Source organism: Rhamphochromis longiceps, linkage group LG11 (assembly GCF_057381845.1).
Source record: "Rhamphochromis longiceps isolate RC_006_pf linkage group LG11, R_longiceps_female_GT1.1, whole genome shotgun sequence".
NCBI classification, from domain to species: Eukaryota; Metazoa; Chordata; class Actinopteri; order Cichliformes; family Cichlidae; genus Rhamphochromis; species Rhamphochromis longiceps.
In genome coordinates this window covers 9,967,862-9,994,942 of record NC_140567.1, presented here as the reverse complement: position 1 = coordinate 9,994,942, position 27,081 = coordinate 9,967,862, and the positions used below count along the sequence as shown (strand labels likewise).

General features: G+C 41.4%; 1 protein-coding gene across 1 annotated transcript in view; it reads right to left on the bottom strand.

Annotated features, from left to right (window-relative positions):
* lars2 (leucyl-tRNA synthetase 2, mitochondrial) overlaps positions 1-26,785 on the bottom strand; it is a 40,859-nt gene extending 14,074 nt beyond the window's left edge. The window contains exons 1-13 of the mRNA XM_085422245.1: positions 26,618-26,785; positions 22,555-22,787; positions 19,965-20,096; positions 11,990-12,081; positions 10,520-10,580; positions 10,328-10,417; positions 9,884-10,027; positions 6,967-7,074; positions 5,862-6,021; positions 5,376-5,480; positions 5,158-5,273; positions 4,787-5,070; positions 1,364-1,462 (exon numbers count right to left, since the gene is read on the bottom strand). Of these exons, the coding sequence (XP_085278371.1) occupies positions 1,364-1,462; positions 4,787-5,070; positions 5,158-5,273; positions 5,376-5,480; positions 5,862-6,021; positions 6,967-7,074; positions 9,884-10,027; positions 10,328-10,417; positions 10,520-10,580; positions 11,990-12,081; positions 19,965-20,096; positions 22,555-22,779 (1,616 nt within the window). The 5' untranslated portion in view covers positions 22,780-22,787; positions 26,618-26,785. The remainder of the gene's footprint in view (positions 1-1,363; positions 1,463-4,786; positions 5,071-5,157; positions 5,274-5,375; positions 5,481-5,861; positions 6,022-6,966; positions 7,075-9,883; positions 10,028-10,327; positions 10,418-10,519; positions 10,581-11,989; positions 12,082-19,964; positions 20,097-22,554; positions 22,788-26,617) is intronic.
* Between the last annotated feature and the right edge of the window lie 296 nt (positions 26,786-27,081).

Here is a 27,081-nt window from a genome sequence, read left to right as displayed (position 1 = left end):
TTACCTTTTTTTAATTTTAATTGATTCAGTTTATGTTTTCTCGTTCATGTCTTTGTCATTTTGTTATCTGCACTTGAAGCACTTTGATGTTTAAAATCAATGCCAAAAATGAATGAATTAGCAACTCAAAGCTGCAAAATGCCCAATTATAATCCCAGTAGGCATTTTTTCAGATGAGACTAGTTTGTAGTTACGTGCTTTGGTAGACATGCACGCCGTCTTCCTCCAGGGGGCAGGCTTAATCTGACACACGAGAATCCAGAGAGGAAAAGAAGCATCGTGAAGCCTCTTCAGTTTCTTCAGACTCAGAAAAAAGTACCAAAGTGCCTTCTTACATTTTGGCTGCCATCACAAGTTAATAGTGAAACTATGACTATTGCTTTCAGATCTTGGCAGGACAGCCGCGTGTAGTCAGCCTGGCTGTCATGATGGAGTATCGGTAATGACGCTTTTTAGGGAAGACTTACATCATTACTCTCCTTCACACGTCTCTGCCTCCAACCCTCCCTCTGTGCCTGATAGCACCTCCAGATAATTGAACCGGGGTGGAGGGGAGTTATGAACTCACAAAGCTGAAAATAATTCGGACTCACTTCTGGCAAGAGGCCAAGGAAGTCTAATACATAACACCCTGTTCCCATTTCCTTCATCGCACTTGCTACTTTAAAACATCACTCGCTTCCCATTTTCGCTCCCAACCCCCCACCCCGCGTGTATACGGCTCAGCAATCCAACTGAAATGCACAAATGGTGTAATTGCTTTTTCTGTTGTGCCGTAATCTGTCCGGCAAAGAAAAGTGATGGAGAGAGCAGTCCCCCTCCCTTTTTAAAGCAGCTTTACGGCTAGGTCAGGGCACTGGGAAATTAATCTCTTTTGTTAAGCTCAGGGTATCACCGCCACCCCAGCAGGTGACGGCCATTGCTCCATAATCTCTATCGGCAAAGAGTGCAACTTTCAGGGAAGTGCGTATGCATATCTGCGTGTACACAACCCAATACAAGTGTTTCAAGCAGGCAAGTGGGAGAGAGAGTGGGTGATCTAACAATGAGCATAATCATAGTTTGAGTACAACTTACACCAATAGCACTTATAGAGTTTGTATTTACACAGCGATTACACAGCGACCTTTCTTCATATCTAAATAGACAGACATGCTTCTTCTCCTACTGCTGGAGAACCTTTTGCAACTTCCTCTTTTCTCGTTTTCTTTTAAACAAATACGATTGTAATAAAAGGTGAGAAAGAAGGTAAGAAAAAAAGATGCAAGAAAGAAAAGTAAATAAGTCTACATTTGTTGGCCTCATTGAGCCAGAGATGGATGAACAGGAACATATTAAAGCTTCAAGAGGAGGCTGTTTATACCTGTATGCATTGTGAGGGTCTGTGTATCTAAAATAATACCAGGCCGAGTCCACAAATGTGTCCATGGTGTCAGTTTCCCTTCTCGCTGGGCCCTTGCATCTGACAAGAGAGACAAAGAGAGAGTTGGCAAAGGAAGGACTGGGAAAAAAAACAACAAAAAAAACAGGCTGATAAATTAGAAAGTGAACAAATGAATGATGTCTGTTTGTATGCTCAGAGAAAATGGCTCATTATGTGATTAACGTGGGTGTGCGCGCGCATGTGTGTGTGTGTAACGCTGCCTGCATCTGGCTGTGGGGGTCATGTCCCCGTAGAGAAGCACAGCTGAAGCCAGCCTGGCACCAGAGCTCTGTTCTTGTGCCCTGACTAACAGGCTGTGCTAACAGGAAAAGAACTGGCAGGACGCACACACGATCATGTGTTTGTGTTGGAAATGCCACCTTGTGCCCCTCTCTATCCAAGCCAAACAGCACTTGGGTATGTGATGCGAATCTGCCAGCAACACTTTCACAGTGCAGGAGAGGACATCGGCAAAGAGGGGGAAGGAGGCGGGGCTTTTGGAGAGTACTTCTGCTTCAGTTTAAAAGCATTTAATGGAACGGTGAAAGCATCTGCCTTTTACTTATAATGAGTCTCAAAAGATTTAAAATCAGTGTCCCAGAAAGACAAACAGAGAAACAGCTCTGAGCTTTGCTACAGTGTGTGCAGCGGAGCTGGTGTCGTCTCCTGGACCTCGTGGGATGCCTCCGTTTCATCTTAAACTCCGTCTACTGCTCGACGCGTTCTGATTCATCTCACAGTCACATTTTTTTAGTCAGACACGCGCACGTAGAGAGGCAAAAACTCCTCGACCACCTACCATACCAGTCTATAATAAGGCTGTGATGATGAGGTAAGAGCTGGAGGTTGCCTAGCAACAAGGCTAAGGTGTAGCACAGTTAATATTTGGAAGTCAGGTGTTATTTCATATGATGAAAACCCAGCAGTATAACAAAACCCAGTCTATCACAAAAGCGCTCAAATGGAAAGAGAAAATTAGTGTGCACAAAGAAAGAAAGAAAGAAAGAAAAAGGATGCTCCTCTCCTTCCTCAGACAGGCCAGTATGGACCAATCAGGAGTCAGATTGTGGCTATTTGATGGACAGCTGGTCCCAGACTACTGAGGATGAGATTTGATGACACAAAGGTGCTCTGTCCAGAGATGGGCCTTCTCTAAGCCATGAAAGGAGCCCAACAACAAAAGTTGGTAGCTAAAACAAACCTGTGCTGGAGAGAGTGTGTAAAATGTGCGTGTGTGTTTGGAGGGTGAGCCAGAAAAAGCCAAAAGGCTCTCAAACAGATGCAGCTAAAGGAGGCAGCTGTCCACTCGAAAGCTCTCCACTACAGCAACGTGGCCCCAATCTGCTGTGTGTCCACCTGCTCATATGTTGGTGTTGTGCTAACTAAGCAGTCTCGCCTTTTACCTGCAAACCCACACCTGCACGCACACCTTCTTAAACCAGACTAAATCAAAGCTCAGGGTTCAGTTGGCAGACCAATTTACAGAACTGCAGAGGTTATGAGACAAAGATGAGCACGCAGGAAATGACTTCGTCAAGGACAGACAAAACTGCATTCCTGCCACCCATCTCTCATCGCCCTGCCCGTCTGTGTTCCTCGCAAACTTTAATTGGATATGGTCGACAAGTGACGAGAACAAATTTCAACAGACACTTAACAACGGAGGGGAGATGGGAAGAGAGGAGATAACGGCGTCTTTGCGATTATAGCCATCAATCACTGCTGATGGGGGGGAATTATAGTAGCTTTGTGGAAGTGAGTGAACACAATCTGATGACTTGTGCCATCTGCGACTGAGTGGGCCTTGGTTTTAATCAACATGGTGCCATGGCGGTGATTAGTCTTATTCAGAGAGGAATTCCCATGTCAGCAAGGCGCTCTGGAGACGCCAGTTGAGCAGTCATTCTGCATTCAGCACATTCACTGATGAGCTGCTGAGATGTGTGTGTGTGTGTGTCCGTGTGTGTGAATGATTAGGCACTGTGCATAAAAGGTAAATGCATGTATGTCCGTGCTTGTAGGGCATTCGTGTGCATCTCTCGAGACACAGCTGGCTTATATAACACCCATCATCATCATCATCTCATGCTGCTCGTGTCAGAGATGCCACTGATTACATAACCCCGAATGAACAAAAGTATTAATCATGCAATTTACAGGCTTGCACTCAATGCAAAGTGTTCCTGTAAAGCTGTCAGTCCTCTCAGGCCCGATTGACAGCGATCTCATTTTGTCAGTGTTGTTCTCCTGAGGAAACACAGGAAGGAAAGGCGGCCACAAACGCCATAACAGGCATGATCATTTCCCCAAAACGCTTATGCTGTGCTAGAAAAGGAATAACACCGTGTATCTCATATACAGTATGACATAGACGGACGTGTGGCTGTGCTGATGCTAATACTAACAGTGCTTCAGGAGATGGTGTTGATCCAGTGATACTTGTACAAATGGGATCTATGAGATACAGAACTGAACAAAAGGCTTGATTGGAGTGAACATATTCAGGAGTTCCCACACTAATCGGACCGGATTTTTCAAATTGTAGAAAAGAACCAGAGCAGTGACCTCCGAGGCAGTTCCTCGAACGGTCACCAGAGACTTCTATTTTAAATGATTCAACATTATAGCAGACGTAAACATGTTTAATCCTGATGCAAGAATACGATTTTGCTCTATTGCTATTTTTCCTGTTTGTGGGGCCTTGTTCCAGTTAATCTAATACAAAAAAAGACCTCTCAGCCATTCTTTGTGGAGTTTGCGCCTTTTGAAGAATTTTATTTGCAGCTATGCAATAAATAATATGGCTCACTCAATGGTAGCCAACAAACTCTTTGGACTCTTGTAAGCAAATGTTAAGGTGCATAAATGACAAAAGCTGCTATAAACAGCTTCCCAAGCTGCATTTTCTGGCTGCAGTGACACTGACACTTTATGCATTATATGTTTGTTCTTAGATAATAAACTGCAGCTGACCAGTATAACAAGTACAGGCTATAGTAGTAATTATATGCACTCATTAAAACTGTTATTGTGTGGTCTATAAAAGCATAACAGAGGGTTCAGCACCTCCTAGCTGCTACTCTTTCATGTGCATTTTCTACATTAATTTGAATATTAGGAAGGAACGTAAGGCCCTGTGAGCATCACTGCGTGTTATAGACAATTTACAAATACTAATTCTCCATTTTTAAGGATTTAAGAAAGATGTCACATCCTGTACCTTCTCCTTCCCTCCTTCTTATACACTGCTTATCTATTTGTTTGTAATGGCACGAAAGGTTAATGAGACACATGAAGTGGGATAAATGAAGTCTACAGTCCTGCTGTGCGTTATACAGGGCTGATAATACTCAGCGTTCTCACCTGGGACATTTGCAGTTGACCCAGTCATGTGCTGCTTCTAGAGGCGATGCCCCTTTTCCTGTAATCGATGGCAGCTTTGGCAGAGTAACTGGTAACTCCTCCTCAGGGACGGCGACCGGACCGCATGACCCACAGTGCACCACAGGGATGGGTGTGCCCCAGTATCGCTGTCTGGATATCAACCAATCTCTGAGCTTGGAGCTGGTTAGGTAGCCTCCAACCTTCTGTTCTTTGGCCTTCTGGGTAATAGAGTTAAAGGCTTGATCTCTGGTAAGGCCTGAGAACTATGCAACAGATAAAAGAAGAGGGACAAAAGAATGAAAATAGTGTTGTTTGCTTTTTATTAAAGAATGATTAGTATTAGTGCTGACCTCCTCAGAGTTGATGAGGGTTTGTGTCCCATCTTCACGAGTTTTCAGCACTGATGCCCAACTCAGATTCAGAGCTCTAGCTACAGACAGATCCTCTTCATTACAGTCTGGGACACCTGTAACATACATGTGCAGCATGAACATGTCAAGAAGGTAAAAGCACTCAACAGACATAAGATGCTGCTTATTTCAATCCTTTTTACTTTTTCATAACGCACCAACCACAGTATCCAGATAGTCATCAAAAGTCTCCTTGTGTGAGATGACCAGGGGAACCTCACGGCCGGTGAACAGGTTGTGAGCGGTGATGTCTGTCAGGGAGTCTGAAGAGCAAAGGGCAGGAGGGGAATGAGAGGCAGCGCTGCTTCCCCTGGCAGCTCATTATCAACAACTGTTCACCACTGAGACTAGTTCAAGGGGAACCCAATTAACAAACAGTCCACTGCAGCTTCTACAACCAAACCTCGACTGTGTTCGAAATTAAATATTTACATTAGCGCAAGGTATCCAACATGCATCCACTCCAGGATATGGAACACATAAAGACAAGTACAATACAAAACTTTAATGAAGTGTATAAAAAATATAGTTCGCAATTCTTCAAAGAAAAGCTAGTAATCATACAAGAACATATTAAAGTGTGTAAACTCCAGTTTGAAAACAGCCTGAGCACAAGCTGGTTGCGAGTGTGGAGAGATGCCAACCTCTGCCTGGCTGAAAGGCTTCCTGCAGAGCGGAGCGCACTGAGCTACTGCCGTGCAGCAGTCTGTGGGAGGGCAGGATGGCCAGGTAAGCAGCTCCGTACACCGTCTCCGGGGAGGAGCTGTAGGCTGACAGGGTCTCTCCTGTTTCCTTCCCATTCACCTGGAAAATAAGAGAGGAGGCATGTGGGAAACTGTCACATCCACAGCGGCACAGAGGTCGAATAAACAGCGAGGACCTGCTGGCTTTCTATTCCATATTTCTGTAAGATGGCAAATAAAACTAGAACAAAGCAACGGTTAGCATTTTTATGATTTTTATAACATAACAATTTTTATAACATATACACACACATATATATATACACAAATTTTGAATCACAGCTTATAAAACTTGACCACAGTGACTCAGACATATAAAACACCTTCAGGGCTTACTGGGCTCTTTTAGCTACAATAAACATCCTGAGATCACTTTTAGATGGCGCACAGTTATTTAAGGATATTCTAATTAACAATTAGTACCCATCACGCTAAAAATCATACTGATAGGAGATAATTGCAATTAACAGCAGCATTTTACAAACTCTAGTTTTTACTTTAATTTTACATTCCTTCATAACAACCCTTTCCAATTATTATCCAACCCTCTTTCCTCTATAAATATAAAAATACTACAAAATATCACAATTAAAGAACCGACTTGAGTGATTTTTATTTTTAAGGAAAACTGCTTTAATAATGCCAGTAATTGGGTTCTCAGTTGGCTTTTTGATGTCTCTCAGTTTGAGACAACAGGCTTGTGAAGAAGCCTAAATACGACTTTCAGCAGCAAGTAATCTGCGACATCATCTGTTTGGGTAAATTGCTACTTGTAGCAGATGCAGTGAAAGCAAATAATAAGTATGGATTTCGATGTTTTGGTACATGATTTTAATAGAAACAGATAAAAAGAGCTGTCAAAGAAACTCAAAGCAGGCAATCAGTGCTCGGGGTGAAAGAGATGAAAAACAGAAGCACAGAAGAGGGAGCACTTGCTGGGAAAGTGCTGAGAGACTGAAAGAAAACAAGAAAAGTGAAGAGGAGAGAGAAAGGAGTCGAGATCCACCTTCAGTTTGAAGTCGAAGTAGCATCCGGTGCACTCTCCAATCCAGTTTGCCTGCATGGCTTTGACCCCGTACCACTCTGGAAGGTCCTGCAGGGCGTCCAGGAGGGGCTGAAAGAGATAAAGCCACAAGTTTACTACTTTGTACAAGTTTGGAAGGAGCTAATTTTCCACTTCACTGTGGAAAAGAGATATTCTTTGTATGTGGCTGTCTAGGATAATGCAATTGACTCCAATTCCGTGTGGCCTCTTTCAAAGCGCAGCCAATTTATTTTGACAAAGCAGCAGAGCCGACCAGGTCACATTATGCAGACAAAAAGGGATTCTCAAAAATTGTGACCTCTGCTCGCCCTCTTTCCTGGATATCGCAAAGCAATCGCCTATATAGTGTGCACACTACCTCACACACCCACACTTCACATACACACCCATAAGCCCATACACCCCCCCCCCCCCCCCCCCCACACACACACACACACACACACACACACACACACACACACACACACACACCCAGACACACAACAACATTTATACTGCATGATTAAAGGAAGCTATGCATATCAACGAGGCTCAAGCCAAAAAGCCACAGCTGGTCTGAGGCCAGAGATGTTATAATTCTCAATTTCCTTTTCAGTCTGTCAGCATCTATTACCCACAAACCACCCCTCCACCCCATCGTGGTGCAGTTCAGCATGCACTACCTCATCACAGAGTTATCAATACAAACATAAACACTAGCCATAGTCATCGCTAGCATGAGTGCAGCTCGTCAGTTATGGATTCCCTTCAGAGCGAGAGGGGAAAAAAGGGGCATAAATCCCGAAGAACGTGTGTCAGCGTGACTGAGAGGCTGCTGGAAGGAGACACAGCAAAACAAAGATGACGAAAAAAAAGCTACGAGTGAGAATCGGGCACAGCTTTAAAGTGAAAGGCAGTGAGTGTTTTTCTCACAAAAGCCAGAAAAAACATTAACAGCAAGGACATGAGTCCCTGACAACAAAGAAAAGCTCGAGCATGAAATAAGAGTAACCAAGGACTGTGTGTGTGCATGTGTGAGTGAGACATGTCAAGTACACTTCTGGGAAATATATTAACACATTGAGGAAACACACAAACAGCTGCACTTTGGAAGTGGGTTCAGTTGTCGGGTGTTAATTTACTTGGAGGAAATCAAACATTTCTGGAAGCTATTTGAACAATACTGCACGTGAGCGGCGCACTGAGCTCTCGCTTTTTGTGAATCATTTAGATGTCAGTCGTGGTGTAATAGGCAGGCAGCATTTGTCTGAGTGCAACAAGTGTGATTATGCATGAAATTGAAAACTCCTGCTCCTGCCATGTGATCATTTAGCATCCTGCACGCTCCACATGGGAAGAAAAAAAAAGGATCCATCTTAGTAATAATACACAGTCGTTGCACAATGTGGAATAACTTGACAGCTAAACTGAATAAATATTGCCTGAAGTTAATGTTGTCTAACAGACTCGAACACGTTTAGAGGCGAGCGGACAGAAATAAAAAAAAAAAAAAAAAAGGAAATCACAGTCCAATTACATCGCTTTTTATTTGTCACGCTCTGGTTTGACACGGTCCGCCTTTCCCTCCATCTGTCTCTCTCACTTCTCTCCCTTAACACCTTCCTCTTCCTTCCTTCCCACTTCTCTGCTCTTCAGAGAAAATTAGAAATGCAGGAACACATTGTCACAGTAGGCTGCTTCCACCTCCGCTCAAACCTCTGACACGGACACGCACGGGCGACTTCGGCGCCGCGGCTGAACCTGAGCGACAGCCGACTGCGGACGAAATTATTTTTTTAATCAAAGTGACAAAGCAGCGAATAAAACCCTCAAACGGACGCGCTGGTGCTCTCGCAAGTTTGGGGTTTGTTTTATTGGAAATTACATGTGTTTTGCATCATTTCCAATGTTTTTCTTTTTTACATTTATTTCACACCGCCCAGGCACTGGTTTCAATGTTATCTCAGTATGAAATGAAACCCCACTCACAAAAACTTGCTTATGCTTTCTTTTATATTGTGATGGAAACAAGAAGAGCTGAAATAATCAGGCAGTGACTGAACCCATAATTTGAATGCAGAGATGTCAAACTTTGTTTTTTTGCTAGGCAAATGTGAGGATTTACTGCTTTGATGTTCTGTATCTCTGACTATGTTTAAAGTTTTGGATGGCTTTGAAGCTGAATTATTTTGTTGGTATTGCAATTTTTGGGAGATTTTCTGCACATTTAGACACCAAAAAAGATGCCCCACAAAATTAAGATCAACTAACATTAACTAAACATGAATGTAATTCCTCATTGCAGCTCTAGAAACAAAAAAAAATGTTATTAGAAACATTTCTACCCAATTTTTCTCAACTCAGTAAACAAACTAAGATAAATTCGAGTTTAAAGTGTTCAAGCACTGAGCACATAAAGCCAAACTTTTCTCTTTTATAGGTACCTGCCTGTACAGTGTATTTCTATGTGCAAGCACATGCACACACATGCATGAGTTCCATGAAAAATGTATGAACTTTCTTTCTGAGGCTGATTCATGTAAGTCCAAAACGGCTAATTTCACCGTGCACCAGCCCTGTTCACCCCTCTGCTTAAAGGTGGAGGCTTCTCATCAGCCAGCCAGGCCACCTGGTGGTATTACTGAGGCTTCTGGTCTCTTTTTCCTTGAAGTAGAGATGCCAGGCTATAAATGATGGTCTCCAGGGGTCTGATTGCAGAACCAGAGAAGCAGGACTGCAGCTGCTGTTACTGAAGTGTCAGCCATGATTGTTATCAGAGGGCTCCGCAGCTCATTTTTGCCCACATGAAGTTTCTGGTCAGCCATTCAGATGCTGCTTGTCACACACATACTGGTGTATCTCTAGCACTGCCTCTCACACACACGCGGTACAGTCATACCTTGGCATAGTTTGTAGTCTTGATGAACCATTGCGTGAGTAGCTTCTGCTCCACCAGAGCTCCAGACCTCCAGGAGTGCCCATTTTCATCCACCTGTTCATCAGCCAGCACCGTCTGATCAACAGGGTCCCAGTTCACCACAGCCTTGGATAACACACATGCACGCACACAGCACACACCCAAACGGCACACATGAGCTCACAAATTGAAAAGCACAGCTTAAGAAGTAGCTCATATTTAAAAGCATATTTTAAGGCCACTGCATTTTATTACACAAAATGAAAAATGTTTTTTCCAGCCTGTCTACCATTTAATCCAGTCAAAGAGAAAACTCTGAGCTGCTTCAATCATTACTGTACCAGTCAGGGATCTGAAACCTGCGCAAGTCATATTATTCATTTAAAAGAAATCCAGGATAAACCAGAGCGCAAATACGATTAATACCTCTTTTTGGTATGCCAGTCCCGCTTCAAAGAGCTTGATAAATAGATACTGCGTCCACCTGTAGTAGTCTGGGAGGCAAGTGGTCACTTCCTGTCAGGAAAGTGAGAATCAGACTCAAAAGGGAGCAAAAGGGGCCTGAAAGCTGCCAAAACTCTCTGTCTGATGCTCAGCTCATCATCACGTGCTGCTTACCCGGTCCCAGTTGAAGCAAAGCCCGAGAGTGTCCAGCTGCTCCCGCATAGACTGTATGTTACTGAAGCGAGAGGAACGGCGCTAGAGTTAGGATATAGTGCACTCATGGGCCACTTTGTTAGGTACACCTTTTCAACTGCTCAACACAAATATTTAATCAGCTAAACTGATCAGCAACAGCAACAGAGGACTGCATCCAGTGCCACTCTGTCAGCTGTGAACAGGGAACTGAGGTTACAGATGGCATATGCTCACCAAATTTGGACAACAGAAGATTGTAAAAATGTTGCCTGGTCTGTTAAGTCTTAATTTCTGCTGCTTTAGATGGTAGGGTCAGCATTTGGTACAAACAACATGAAAGCATGGATCTGTTCTGCCTTCCAACAAAGCTTCAGGTTTCTGGTGGTGTAATGCTGTGGAAGAGGTTTTTCTTTGGGCATACTTTAGGACCTTTAATATCAGTTGAGCATCATTTATGACAACAGTGCACCCATCGTCTAATAGCTTCTTCTAGCAGGATATCAGGCCATATCACAAAACCTCCACCACCACAAACTGGTTTCTTGAACATGACAATAGCCCTCATTTAGCAAAATTACCTTTGGAGTTATGAAACATGTACACCAGCCTATTTTGTTCTTACCACTATGCATACGTTACTAAATCATTCTGAACCAACAGGTTTGTGCTGCCTGCATATAATCTGCATACTGCCATGCCTCCATTTTCTCTATAAGGAGACAGGTTTACCTCCAGGTGAAGCAGAGAGAGCGGTGACGTGTTGCAAAAGAGACGTCTGGACAACTAAGGCAAAAAATTTGGCGAAAATCTGACTGATGAAACCGAAACAATTGTTTTCAAAGAGGAAGCTGGAAAAAGGCAAACGTTTCCAAAGTGTTTCTGTGAGCACTGTTTAAAAAAAACACATAATAATAAAAAGCGATGCTCTGGCTGAAATAACGGATGTTCTGAATATCTTTTGGACAAAAAATTGGTATGAAAAAAAGACTTAAAGGAAAAAGAAGAAACCGGAGCATGTAATCTGTCAGCTCGAGATGAGAAACTCACCGCATCGGTGGGATGTCTGAGTGATGACATCCAGCAACAACAGAAGTCATTTTAAATTAAAGATAAGAAATATAAAAATACAAAATATGTTTGAATTAAACGGTTAAAGGTATAACTTTCCATTTAGTATTTTGTTTACTTAAATGCAATTTTAGAATTTAATTGTAATTCAGAGCATTTTATGGCTTATTGTGTATTTGACAACTATAAATGATGACTAAATGGCAATGCCAGTATTCATTTTAAAGAACTGTTTGAATTCCCTTAGACAGCCATTCATTTGTTTGCAGGCACGGTCTACATTTGTAAGTCAAGACAGGGTCTAACCTAGCACCACAAAAGTGGGCCAATTCCAGTTAGTATATAAAAACAACAAACACTGAGATGTAATAGTTCAAATACCTTTTAGTCCAGTCTTCTGGGTCAAGCCCCCTCTCTATGGCTGCATTCTCAGCTGGAAGTCCAAAGGCATCCCAGCCCATTGGATTTAAGACCTGCAGACACAGTCGGGGAACTCGTTATTTTCATTAGCTTTCTGGAAAAATGTGAAAGCCATTCGATATTCCTTTTTTATGACTTTTTATAGAGTAGGAGCTGAATTAACCAAAAAATGGCTTCTCTGAAACGATATGAAATCTGTTTAAATATTGGTCAAAAGTGTCACTGAAGGTTTCAGACTTAACATCACACTTAGACCAAGAGGAGAAAGTTTCCCAGGTGAAAGGAGGAAAATGAAAATAGCCCTGTGGTGTCAACGTGCATCATTCACATAATTAACTGACAGCACCTCTGATCAGCATGCTGTTCACATTACAGCAGGATTTATGCAATCAGTAACTATTAAACCAAAAAAAACAAGTCAGTCTAGGAGGGAACGAGGGTCCTCTGCACGCATCAACTTTATGGTGATGTGTAAATCCCTGCTGGGAGCTTACACATCGGGATGAAAGCACACAGACTAAGAGCCGATGTTTTACTAAAATGTAAAAGGAACTGGTTTAACCTTAGAAAGAAGGGTCAGCATGCTTACATTATTACCCTGAACTTGTTGTAAATATACTGTCACTTTCTATACATATCCTCTCTGAACGCACGGCTCCCCCAGGCAAACACTCGAGGCGACATCTTTTTGGGTCCTCGATGGTGTTTTTCTGCTTACTGGGCGAGACGAAATGAGAGCACAGGAGTGGAAGGCGTGAGTAAAGTAGAGGAGAGGCAGAGCGACGAGGACTCGAGAGCTGGAGAGCATCGCTGAACGGACCCTAACTGGTCTGATGTTTCAGACGAATTGGTATCCTTGGTAACTGCAGGGGCCTCATTTGTAAAGCCGAGTGCTGGATGGTATCAGGCTAAGAGAGCTCAGGAGGAATACAGCCACACTGTGAGTAAAGCAGCCACGATGTGAACTGCAAGCGGAAAAATGTTAGGACAGATGTGCTACTACACTCTTGATCCAGCGTAAATACTTCACTGGTAATAGCTCCACTTATCCTTGTGACCACAGAAAGTGTGAAGCTACCCCGACTTTTTGAGAATCTGTGGCCGTGAAATCAGCACATTGACAAGAGATTGTGGTAGATGGACAAGAGAGTCACTGAAGTCACTGTAATGCAAAGTCAGAGCCAATCAGGGCAGGGCACCATGGGATGAAAGCAGAGGAGAAGAGCTGGGAGACTGATGTTGTTGATATGATGCTACATGCAAGTGTCCACCCACACAGCTCCAGACAAACTCCACTCCATCTGACACTTTGAAATGCAACTTGATAAACGTTTCCTCGTTACACTAGCCCATTCAAAGGTTAACTACCCCTTACCAACCCTTACACATCAGTGTATGTGTAGAGGCAGACCAGCCCTATTAGTCTTTTTAAATAGCTTATTTTTGGGTAGTTCAGCCTTTATATTGGACAGGACAGCAGGGCAGAAGAAAAGGTGGTGCAGGAGGATCATCACACAGGAAATGACCCGGGTTCCTGCAGTAACCTTTTGGTACATCTGTCGGCTGCTCAACGCAGTGAGATATACTGGCGCCCGTCTTTAGCATTTTTATTCCTTTTCATGCTCTAAATGTGGTGAAAATGTACCAATACACACGTGTGTTTGATAAATTTGAACCTACCACCAGCTAATATTTATAAGCATGAAACGAAAAAGCCTGAAAATTTGCTCTGACAGCTGAATAATGAAAAAGCTGATATTGATGTCTGTGTACCATCAGTGCCCATTAGATGCATCTCTGTCAAACTAAAAGCAATCCTACTTTTAAGCAAACTAATAGTTTTGTTACAGTCTTGAAACTAAATTAATTCTAGCTTATGTCAGGAAATGATTTGTGATAATCAGCAGCGTCATCATTCCGACTGTCGATACATATCCATCAGTCTCAATGAGTCTCTTTGTCAATAAGCACAACTCCACAGGACTCAACTCCACAGGCTGCCAGCCGGTCGTATTCTGGTTATAATCCAATAGAACATGAAGGTTACTGAGTGCAAATGTAATAGTTAACAGTGAATTTTTGTAAACCAAAAAACCCACCAGAAAGTAACGTTTTTTGAACAAAAGAGAGAAGAAAACACTTGGTGATCACGTAGACTCAGGGTCTCGTCTCAGCCGAAATTGTCTGCTCTGAAAAATCAACTTTCCTTTTGTTGAATTCTGTGTGAAGAAGCTCAAGTGACGTGTGGCTGGATTTAAATGTCGGCAGGCCGCGATTTTGACACATGTGGTATAGACTGTAAAAATTATTATTTTTCCTAAGCAAGAAACAAGCGTTGTTGTTTTCACATATATAATTACACCCAGCAGCAGTGCCCATGATATCTATCTAAACTGAAAACGGTACTCAGTCATGGTTGGAATAATTAGGACCATTTGTCACGCTTATATGTTTTGCATCAAACTCATTTTAATATCTACGGAAGAGGGTTAGGGTCACCGAAGGGGGAAGGGGAAAAAAAAAAGAAGGAAAAAAAAAAAAAAAAAAAAAAAAGGTGGGCACATCTTTTTTTTTCCCCTTTTCCAATATTCTGACTTTTTCCCTCAGAATTCTGACTTTAGTCTCAAAATTCTAAATTTTTGCTTAGAAATCTGAGATTTTAATTCTGACTTTAATCTCAGAATTCTGACTTTTTTTTTTCCTAGAATTCTCAGATTATATTCAGAATTCTGAGAAAAATTTTTTACTCAGACTTCTGACTATGATCTGAGAATTCTAAGACTAAAGTCAGAATTCTGAGAAAAAAAGTCAGAATTTTGAGATTAAAGTTAGAATTCTGATTTTAATCTCAGAATCTCCGACTTTTTCTCAGAATTCTGAGAAAAAATAAGTGTAAAAAAAACCAAACAAAAACAAGTGTAAAAAAAAAAACAAACCACACTTGAAGTTTCAGGAACAACTTTAATTTTTACTGTTTACTGTGATTATTAGCACGAGCTTTGTACTTACAATAAAGGTTAAAAGTTAACATCTTTTTTTGTTTTGATTACCTCATATTTTGATATTTATAAAGAACTAGGTTAGGTCTAGGTTAAAACTTTCTCTAATTTAGTATGTGACACATGAAAGAACTCCCATTACACATAACTGTTTAAAGGAGAGTGAGTACCTTTCTCAGTTAACTAGTGAATAGGGTAGACTGAGTGCATACAGCAGAACAAACTCAACTTTCTGACCGATGCTGAGAGAAACAAAGTAGTTCTCAGTGATGTGACACCAGGTTTCTGTTCAGAGAGAAACCAGCCAGAGGAAGACGGGCAGGTGAAACAAAAATAACACTGCATCTCGTGTAAAGACGGCACCTGGACCAGAAAACACGGAGGAAGAGAGAAACTTGTCACACACCCACCTTTCTTCTTGGGTGGATAGATCATGTACAGACAAAGTCTAACCAAAGAACTGAGCAGGTGTTTGTGTCACCGCAGGAGCACGGTCCATGTGACAGACACTGCTCGCGGCTTCATCAGCGGCCGCCGTTTAGTGGAATCAAACAGAGTGCTGAATATCGATTGCAGCACTAGGAGCTGAAACAGAGTGGAGTCAATAACAGACTAGAGCGCTGGTAATCGAGAGTATGGATTTTACTCTATTTACACCTAATTTTAACCTTACAAGGAGACCTCATAGCGAGGATCCAAATTACCACAGCAGGTATTAAAAACCATAGAAACACCTTATAGGAAAAGCAAAACAGCTGCTTATGGGCCGACCTCATTCCTCACTTTATTGTAAGAAGGATTCAGTGTCAGCCAAGGTTATTAAAGTTAACGAAAAGTAAACTAAAAACTAAAACTAGTCATGAAAGTTAACTACTATAATAAAAACCAGATCTCTGAAATAATTTTGTGCAGCAGAAATAAACGTAGTTTTGTCATGTGTTCATTTGGTCAAATCTGTTATCACAAACTATCCGAAGAGACTTTTGTGGACGTGTTTATTGAGGCTTCGGATGTCTACAAGACTGAGTCAGCTGCTTTCAAAGTGTCCTGCTGTGCACTGATTTTCCTAAATCTTGCCACAAATACAGCAATACTGAAAAAAAAAACTAAACTGAAATTAAACTCTTCAAACTTAGGATTGAAAGAAACTTGAAAGAAAGGCAGACGTCAAATGTGACATGATAGTTGAATGCAAACTATAATGTGATATTCAGAATCCCAGCAGGCAGTAAATTTCAATATTAGCCTTAAAGATGAGTCATTTTACGAAAGTTTGACCTTATTTGACCTCGAAGAAGACGTCAGAGGTTTAAAGTATAGTGATATTAATGCCTATATATCATTCACTATATACTGTCTTTGCACACAACGGCAGTAAGAAAGACCGTTTTAAACAGCCCTATATAGGATTATTATCACTATGACCTTCAGCATAATCTATTGACCTTGAAGTAGAGGTCAGAGGTCAAACATGAGACAATATTTTAAATCTTTATATTTGTAAGAATCATAACCTCTAATTTATTTTTAATTTTATTGAAAGTTTTTGTCAATTTTTGACCAATAAAGCATTAAGTTGGCCTTAAATGTGCAATTCACTTGTATTTTTATTTTTTATTCCTATTTATTCTATTTATCCCCTTTGTATATTTTATTTATATTTGTCTCTGTATTTATATATATGTGTGTGTGTGTGTGTGTGTGTGTGTGTGTGTGTGTGTGTGTGTATATATATATATATATATAACAATTCTGTAACTGTAACTTCGGTCGTTGCTGTGCTTTTTGGAAGTCGAATTTCCCAGAGGAACCCACCCGAGGGATTAATAAAGTTCTATCTTATCTTATCTTATCTTAAAGACCTTGGTGCATCTAATCCAAATGTTAATGGCTTGTAACCAAAAGCCCACTCTACACAGTTTTTTTTTTTTTTTTTAATCAGAATCAATTCAAAACTTTTTGAGGCAGTAAGAGTAACACACGCACGCACACATACACAAACATTACAAAAAACATTACCTCCTCCTTGATGGGGTTAAGTGTAAAATGTTTTCTAATTTCTGTCATGGTAATTGCCCCAAAAACAGTTCACGAGACACTGATACAGGCTGACATTACAGCTGAATCAACACCTGTGAGAAGGTAGGATTCATTACTCTCATTTAGAGTAATAAACTGGCACCTGGGTGTGGCGTTGAAATTAGCATTTAAAAAGCAAAGGGATGTACAATAGAAATCAAAGTACAACAAAGAACAATTTAATTACACGCTCTCACGGCGGTGTAAACATCGGCCATCTAATTGAAAGAAACAGGCTCCCTGAGGTAGACTTAAGCTTCTAATCACACTCATATTAATGCTCAAGTCAAACTACTGCATAAGCATTACACGTGTATATAGATGGGAAGCTTCACAGTTCGGAGGAAGAGTAAACAGTGAGTCCAGCAGTGTAAACACAGCTGATATTAAAGAACTGTTGAGCAGAAATAAACAGAAAAAAAGTGGGTTACAGATTGGTGAGGGGAGCCTTTTGAAGTGGCTCCAGTGAGAAAGCAGCAATCATACTGTCAATGCAGCGTCATGTTTTGTATCAAAGACGAGTTCAATGAAGGACTGACTCACCATTTTTCCCAATATTACTAAACAACAGCCAAAACACATCCATTACATTTAACTCCTCACAATAACACCAAGTGTGTGTCTCAAACAGCACATTTGAGGGCGTCACGTCCTTTGTAAGTTTTTGTTTGTCACAGGGAGAGACGTGCGGTGAGGGGAAGATAGCGCACAATAAGCCAAACTGGGGCGTGCATTAAAAGTTAAAAGCTCAAAGGCAGAACAGGCTCATTCCTACAGGGATGGACACCTGAATGTGCTATTGTCATGGGGTATTCTCAGTGTTTACCTGTTACCTGCTTCTCCTCCTGTATGTATTATTTGTGTGTGAATGGTCCTTTGTTGTAACAATGCTTCTAGGCACTAAATCCCACACCAGTACAAAGCTTGTGTATTTCTCCTTTAATGTTGCCACATTCGTAAGCATAATGCATTTGTGAGTTGCACCCATGAAAGACTTAAAAGATCTTCTCTGCCAGTGCCAAACAGCTTATTCTGTTATTGACTCTTGTTTGGTGTCACTTATTGGATATTGGATGATCAGTGTTGGAGAGTAACGGAGTACATGTACTGCCGTTACGTATTTAAAATACAAAATATGAGTAACTGTATTCCGTTACAGTTACCGTTTAAAAAGGTGGTATTCAGAATACAGTTACTTTGTTGAAATAAATGGATTACACGGCAGTATTTTCCCGTTTCATATGTTAGGCTATGCTCTCTCTATTTTTAGTTTCCATGCCGGTGGAAACCCAAACAAAACACGCATTAGGAGGCTCTAATGTCTGTGTCTCAATCTCGTGGTCCATGTCACCTCTACTTGCGGCCCGCATAATGACGTGAAGAAATATTTTAAAAAATTATTCACAAAAATTATTTAATATGAAGGCAATAGGAGAAGTGTTACAGGCATAACTGTAAAGAATGTAGCCTCATGGGCAGTGTAGTCCGTGCTGCAGGTTGAATGGACTGCCATACCCGTTATGTGTCTGTGAGCGAGGGAGGGAGAAAAAGGAGAGTGGAAAAGTACGAGTTGTCACCGAGCAAAAACGGGAGATGGAAGCATGTAAATATAATAATAACCACTGCAGCCAAAAAGAGCCAAGTTGTAAGTAAGCTATTAAGACTCGACTGTACACCGTGTTCGTGTTTTCCTCCGAAGCAATAAGTTCTGTTGGAGCAGCCTTTCAACGCCTCTCTCTGTCTCTCGCTAGCAAAGTTGACTCAGACAACAAAGTAAAGCTAGTCTTCAGCTACGAGCCCGACACGAACCCCGAAGTATTAGCCAGAGGTCCCTTTACGGTTTTACGCCTTTACGGTTCGGAGCTGCGAACCTGTTTTACAGGTGAGGAATATTTTTCTATAGGAGATTGCTGCAAAAAGTGCAGCCTTGAGTAACGTAACGGAATACGTTACAAAATACATTTTGGGGCATGTATTCTGTAATCTGTAGTGGAATACATTTTAAAAGTAACCTTCCCAACACTGAAGATGATTGACGTACACATACAAAGGCACAGCACCCTGGCACCTCCTCCTCCTCATGGTGGTCACCAGCTTGGTCACACACTGGGGTAGGATGGCGTCTTATTCTTCAACTAACATTTGTCACAAGTCGGCCAGTTGTGTTGGTCACTCTGGCACGAACGGCACGCCCAAGCTGATCCCACAAGCGTTCGGTGGGGTTGAATTCAGGACTGGCTGTAGCACAGGAAGTAGGTTGGTGGTTATATCCTTGAGCAAGATACTAACCAAACTGCTCTCAGATGCATCCACTGGAGTGTGAATGTTAGACAGACCTCACAGAAATAGCGCTTTTCACCAAAGATAACGTTCCTCCACATCATCATCCGATCCGATAAACACCATCAATCAACAGTCAATAGCAGAATAAGCGGTTTGTCATTGGCAGAGAAGATCTGGAAGGTTTTTTATGAGTGCACACAAATGCATGATTTAGAAATAAACAGCCTTTAGACTTATTGCAAAGAGGCATTGAAACAACAAAGAAATAATAGAGTTTTGTAAGAAAGCAGTTTGAGAGTTTAAACTGAGCAGAAAAGCACTTTATAAGTACCAATCCATTTACATCAAACAGCAGTGTGTCCTGTAATATCACTTATGGAATTTCTGTGTTGGCCATAAAACCCTGTAATTTACTTACAGAGTCAGCAAACTTAAAGCTAAACAGCTCTCGGGACTCTGAAATATGGCACCGCTAAACAACTGCTGCTGTGAGAGCAGAGCATGTTCGGCTTCAATAGGGATGGTACAAGGCAGAAACATAACAAAATAAAAGAATAAAATAAAAGCTGACATACCTGATGCCCTCTCATTTTTTGGAAATGACCAATGGTGTCACTGATGGTATACACTCGCACATGGCCCATATGCAGTCGCCCTGATGGGTAAGGAAACATAGAGAGGACATAAAACTTCTTCTTGTGGGGACTCTGGAGGAAAAAAAAGAAGAAGAAGAGGCCGTTATAGAATCATGAGACATGAGACAAATGACCATAAAACTGACTTTTAATCCTGAAAGCACACAGCAGAGGAGCCTCTCCATTATCAGTCTGGCCTCTGAATGAATCCCATACAACAGAGACTCCATTAAACTGATGAGAACAGGAATAGCTGCTCATCACATAGCGATCGTGAGCGCCGACTGACTCGGGGTATATTACTGTATAAGGCTCTAACAGAGGCTGATTATAGTGTCCGAATTTAAATGATGTCAGTGCAGACCGCTGGTGATTTACAGTCTCAATGCTGTTGCCACAGCAACGCAGTAAGTACCAGTTACACCCAGAAAGACGTGATTACAGGAAACGTGAGTCATGAATTTTTCAGTAAATTAATTAGGTCCAGAGTTCTGTGGTAAATGCACTTAATCACTGTGAGCCAGTCCCAGACTGCCACACTGTCAGGCCATTAGGATATATAATCATCCAGAGCTCCGAGTCTGAGATGAGCTGCGAGGGTCAGTGGCAATAATAGATGAGGGCATAATTTAGAAGCATGCACCTATTCGTCTAACTGTGCCTCAAATGTATACATGTGGATCTGTTTCAATACAGGATCAGAGGACAGAATTATTAGCTCAGGTGCTAATAAGTATTTCCCAATTGCTGTTAAACAAAACAAGGAATTTTTAACAGAGCTTTTCCAAACGTCAGAGTTTTACTTTGGATGCGTATTTTACTTTGCACACAGAAAAAAAAATTATGTCACAAAAGCTAATACTACCAGGGTCAAAATTATTAGCCCCACTGATGCTAATAATCAGACACTGGAGTCAGTTTTAGCTGGATAACAGCCTGCAGTTGTTCGTTTCTCACACTCGTTTTCCAATCACAGCCCATTTTTTTCCAGATCTAACGGTCTTCTGGCAGGGACCCTGGGCTTCAGTTCACCCCACAGAGTTTCAGTTTTTCAGGATGTATCCATGCTAGTCAGTAATGCTCACTTTGGCATTCTGAAGGCTGTTCTTCCAGGAGCTATGAATGTTTGGGTTGCTGTCATACTGGAACACAGCGATGACGCAGACCCAGTTTTGCGCTGACTGCTTGAGGTTTTATTTTAAATTCTTCATGATTCTTTCACCTTGGTGAGATTCAAAATCCCAGACATACTGGAGCTTTCCCACAAAACAATACTCCCACCACCACTTTTCACTGGGGAGTTCTTTAGTTGTTTACCTCCCTCTTCTTTCTCCAAACATGAGCGGTATCTCTGATACAGAGCTCTAGTTTTGTCTCATATGGCCAAAGGACGCACTTGCAATAATTATAATCTTTCCTCAGGTTTTCTTTAGCATACTTTAGTCTGGACTGAAGGTGTCTCTTCTGCAGAAGTGGAGTTTTTCATGGTCTGCAACCTCACAATCCATTCTTGTGCAGGTTTTTGATGATTTTCTTCTTTGAGAATATCATTCCTGCCTTGGTTAAGTCATCCACTTGTGTCTCTGCAGTCGTTCTGGGGTCTTCAGTGGTTTTCTTTCCAGAGTCTTTGAAATCTTTCAGCTCCTACCTCTACCAGGCTTGTTCTGTATTGTGTGGATCCATTTGAATTTCTTGAACTCACTCGTGGGTTAAAAATGTTTTGCTCGGTTAAAGAGGGGAGCTAATTACCACTGTCCTCATTTATAGTACGCACTTGGCCCAAGGTAGACACAGCAGAGGTTTTGTGAAACTCAAATAAAATCAGCAGTTTTTTAAACACACACATCTGTGTTTTTCTTGCAAGGACAAACAAAACATTTGTTTGTGCTTATGATGTTTAGATTCTACAAAAGACGTCTACTTGTTGGTGCAACCTTGATTTGTGGAGCACAATTATGATTTCCAACTCATTCAACAGTAATGACCTCTATTTAGGCCATAGAACATCTGAAAGAAGTATTTTTGTTATGTCAAGTATTTACTGAGGATGACTCATGTTTCTCACTCGACATATCAGACATTCATTTCTACTAGCAGTTTACCTCAACACATTTTTACAGCAGCAGCATGTGGGGCAAATGAAATGCCAACCATCTGCTTGTTCCAGCTTCTTATCTAAATATGGATTTATTGGATTATTATATTAGGATTATATAATAATTAGGATTATTATAGTGCATTTCCATCCATGCATGTTCCAGACTGCCTAACCAGGATTGTGGTGGGACAGGAGCCTATCCCAGTTGACACTGAGCAAGAGACAGACTGCCAGTCTATCTCAGGGCCAATTTACAAATCACCAATTAGATCAACATGCATACCTCTGAGCTGTGAGAGGAAGCTGGAGCACTTGCTGTGTCATATATAAACTGAGTTTTGGGTTTTTTTTGTAACTGCTGGTTACCAAAAGCAAAACAATCATTCATTTAATCTTGAGCTTATTATTTGATACTTTGAAAGACCCTCTTACCTCCTCCACTGCATCCTTCCGCCACTGCGCCATAATTCGCGGGTGCCACCATCCTTCCACTTTGCGTCTGGTCTCTGTTCGATAGTCCTTCTCCCACACGCCCGTCTCACTGAACAGGGTGCGACTCCTGGGTGAAATTTGGTGCAGAAATGGACTCTGGAGGGCTCCGCTCCTTTGGGCTGCAAACAGGGGATACAGCGCCAGCCTTCTCACGGACACCCGCATGATTGCGTCTGATAAAACAGGAAAACAGCCAGTGGTGGAAATGTTGACATGCTAGTGAAATACTAAAGTTTCTATTTTTCAGTAGAGGTCAGCTTTAACCGAGCTTTCCCCTAACCTTTGGTAAATATATTAAATAGCTTATAAAACACACAACATGAATGCACACACATTAAAACATCTAACTGACAGAAAATGGAAACAGCAGTTTCCATCTTTACATAGAAATGACAATAAAAGGCTCGTGACTCCGCCCACATGAATCAAATACTTTATCTGATATAGATTTTGCTGCTCTCCCTTTCAAAGCTGCCTCTTCGTGCCCCTTCGGCCCTTTCCTACGCTTGGATCGCTTCCTGGAAGTTTCACTCTGACCGGCCAAACTTGTGCAACTGCAGTGTGTGCTGGATCTCCATCGATGTGACCAAATGGTGAGATGAAAGAAAATAGTCAGGTTTTTGTGGAGTGGAATAAGCTAAACTTATTTTTCAAACCCACTAGAGTCTGACATTATTATTCTAAAAGGCTACAGGGCAGATATGCCCTCCATGGTGTAATATTCAATAAGTAACTAAGTATATTTTATTTTATAGCACATTTAAACCCCAAAGTGTTTTACAGGTTCCTTAAACACTGACATTACACGCAGTCACAATGTTTACGTGAAATAACCAAATCTTCCGGTCACAGTTCCAAATTCTTGACAGAAAAGGTGCGTCTTCAACTCAGATTTAAACATTTGAATTTGGGTCATTTGGGAGGTCACTGCAGAGTTTTGGTGCAGCAGCAGCAAAGACACGAGGTTCTTTTGAAATAAGCTTTGATGATCAGGAGTTACTAAGGAGCCCAAATTTGCAAGAACCTTTTCTTCACCTTATCACTGTGGGGTATTGTTTGAGGTAAAAAATGAATTTACGACTGTAAAATGACTGAAAAAATATGAAGCAAGTGAAGCGCTGTGAATATTTCCCAGAGGGACTGTAAGTGCATTAGAATAGCCCAGTTTAGATGTAACAAATGCATGCGTAACCCTTCCAGATTAGAAGGATTTAAAAATACTGACGGCAGCCGGTGGTACCCAGCCTTTTAGTAGACACATCTATGGTATGAATATCAAAATCCCACTTTGCCTTGTTCTCTTGTTATTGCATTCATAGTATTTTTTTTTTTTTTTAAAAACTTAAACTTGACCTTAAGGTCAAGGTCACTGAGATTCAAACTTGTCCAAAATTTTTAGCATTTAGATACAACTATGTTACTAATATGAAGTGCCTGTATTGCTTCGTTCTCGAGTTATCTTATTCACAAACGTGGGTGTCCATGTTGCCCGCAGGATGACAACAATACCCCATCAGCCTTTTAGGGCTGAGGGGTTTAAAAAAAAAGGTTTTCAGTCTGGAGATTGTTCTGATAGTTCTGCAGTAGGTATGAAAAGGGTTTCCCACATCAGTGCATATGACTTCAGATGACTTGAATCTACAGGAATGAGCAACATTACATTAAAGTCCACTTGTTGTGAACAGACTGAGTGACAGTTTCATCCACTGCGATTAATTTATGGCAGCTCTGATTTTTTTTAAATTTCTTTTTACCACTGCTGCTTCACAGCCTGTGTCCATCGCATCAACGTCACTCACACAACAGCACGACTGGTTTATTCAGCGTGATGTGATTACAGCTCTGCCTCTCTCTGAATCTAAGGTATCAAACCACCTGCCTGCTCGGATGAAAGAATGTCATTTGCAGTCAGATGACATGAAATGACACACCGATTTCTCGGCTTTAAATCGGCCCTGTACTTTTAGATTATTCCCACTTCATTATAGGAGGTTAAGTGCACCCAGCTGCCTCTGGACATCACCTGCATGGAAGTGGCAGCTTCACTCAATTTGTGTAATTACTGGTAGGTCAAAAGGACAAAATACTACATTAAAGAAAATATCCAGAACAGGATTACTCTATAAAATAAATTTAAAAAAGTTTACCACTCCCACTGCTAACAACTTGAAAGAAGAAAAACAGATTGATTGTAGGCTGTTTCAGAAAGGTTTCCCTTCCTCCTTAATGATCAGAGAGCAGTTAGGCTAAACTTTCTGCTGGCTTAATGTCGGTCAGACAGTCAGCAGTATGTACGAAAACCCATTTAACCTTGATTTGATTTCACCCAGACACAGACGTGTATATACAGACAGTTTCCAAGGTAACCTGAGAGGCTCGTACAGTCAGCACAGTCTTGGCTGCGGAGGACTACTGCTGCTAACCTGACCTGTAAGGAGAATATTTTCACAGCAGTGACGCATCTGGATCTCAGAAGGAGAGACCTTTAAAGCATCAAAGCGGAGGCTGAGATGATCAGCACGCCCCGACATCAGACTGACATCAAGTCAGTCGGGAAAATATAAATTATGACTAAAGCTGAGGAGGGCTCAGAGGAAAAGGTTACTCTGTATTGTAGGATTGCTGATGTTATGAAAACTTGACAGTTAAACAAATCAGCATGAGAGAGAAAGTTTCAGATGACCTGATTTTAGCAATAAAAACCACTGCTTTTTAAAAAAAAAATTACATCCTAGATTATAAGGAGACAACTGACCAGGATGGACAAATCACTTGGAGAAAGCTGAGCTTTGTCAGCTGCCACTGGTTCTCCTCCACCCACCTGTTTGTGGGACTTTTTTGTCTTCAATATATTCTCTCGAGTATAAGCTAGCATCACAACAGCCAACACTCCTCCCCTCAGGCTGAAGCTGGGAGAGACGAGCACTCAACGCCGTGCGCGTCTCTGACGGTGCGAGTGAGTGGGCTGAGGCGAAAGACTGAGATAATGTTTCTATGGTGACTGGCCTCATCCATTCGGGTGTCTCCTACAAAGAGTAAAACATTGCTTCATCTCAAGCTGATGTCCAAGTCTGTGTGCTGGACTCCAGTACTCAGCAAGGGGTGGGGGTGGCTGATTAATTCTTCAAATGAACAGTAACTGTGACAATTTAAAAATATATTTTTAAAGCAGAAAACTAGGATCTGGGGGAGAGCTGTGCAGTCAGTCATTATGAGAATCTTTTATAAATGCTCAGATAGGACAGGTGTTTCAATATGTCAGAAGTCAAATGCATCTGTTTCTGGTGCCAGAGCTCACATATATTAAGACAATGAGTAAAGGTGCACTTACTTACATTTGCTCAAGAAACGATAATGTTGCCAGTAATCAAATGTATTGGATACATTTATAAGAATATTCTCAAAACACCATCAAAACTGTGTTACCACAGCTTGTCTTTCTGACCACATGCTCCCAAATTTACAACTCCTAACAACTTTTGGCCTCATTGGATAAAACGATCATATAAATGCAGGCGTTAAATTCAGTTCAGCTTGTCTTACACTGTTAACAATGAGGTGTAATAAGCTATATGGCTTCTGACATGAGAGTTATACACGATTTGCCTGCATATTTGTAAGAAGCACCAAGCAAGCAAATCAAGTAAGAGCAAAAACATTTTGGATTCTAAAACCACAAATAGTCCACATCCTGTTACATTGATACAGCATGCGTCACGCCAATTATCGCGTGACTTTGTTACATGCACGTTATAGGGGTTTTGACATGGTTTCTTTTCCGTCTTTATGCTACAGCGGTATTGCGTGTTGTTATTTCTCGTGATAAACCTGACCTGCTGCTTTATCCGCATAGATAAGCGAATACTCCTCTCTTTAATGCGAATTAAACACAATGGAAACACCTTTTTACACCTGCTGTGTGCATGTTCGTGGAGTCTGTCAGCTGCACAGACGCTGAAGGACGAAGGAAAGGAGGGAAAATGTCTTCTGTGAAGCTACTCACCGTTTTATTTCCTACTCCTTTATTTCCGCGCTGTGCTCGGAATAACAGAATACGCCAGTCCGTGTTAAAGAAAACATCCCAACCAGCCTTAAAAACCGTTGTAAACGACCTGTTTTCCTGGCTCACGATTGCACTGTAGGCGCCGCCATATTGGATTTAAATAACCTTTATTAACACAGTGCACAACGACAAAGACAGCCTTTAGCTACATTCCTGACGGATATTGCGATTAACGCCCTGTAATAACTATTTCTAGTACTGCTAGTAATAGTACTAGTACTAACAGTCGCTATTTTCCAGAGGATAAAATGAAAATTGAGTAAACAAAGGTTGACAATTCCTGTTTTGTGACACATTTTTAAAAATTTTCTTTCTAGAGAGGGGATTTTTGAAAATCTCACTTTAACACTAGAACATACTGTCAATGGATGTTTAAAAAAAAGTTTTACTATGTTTATAGGAAC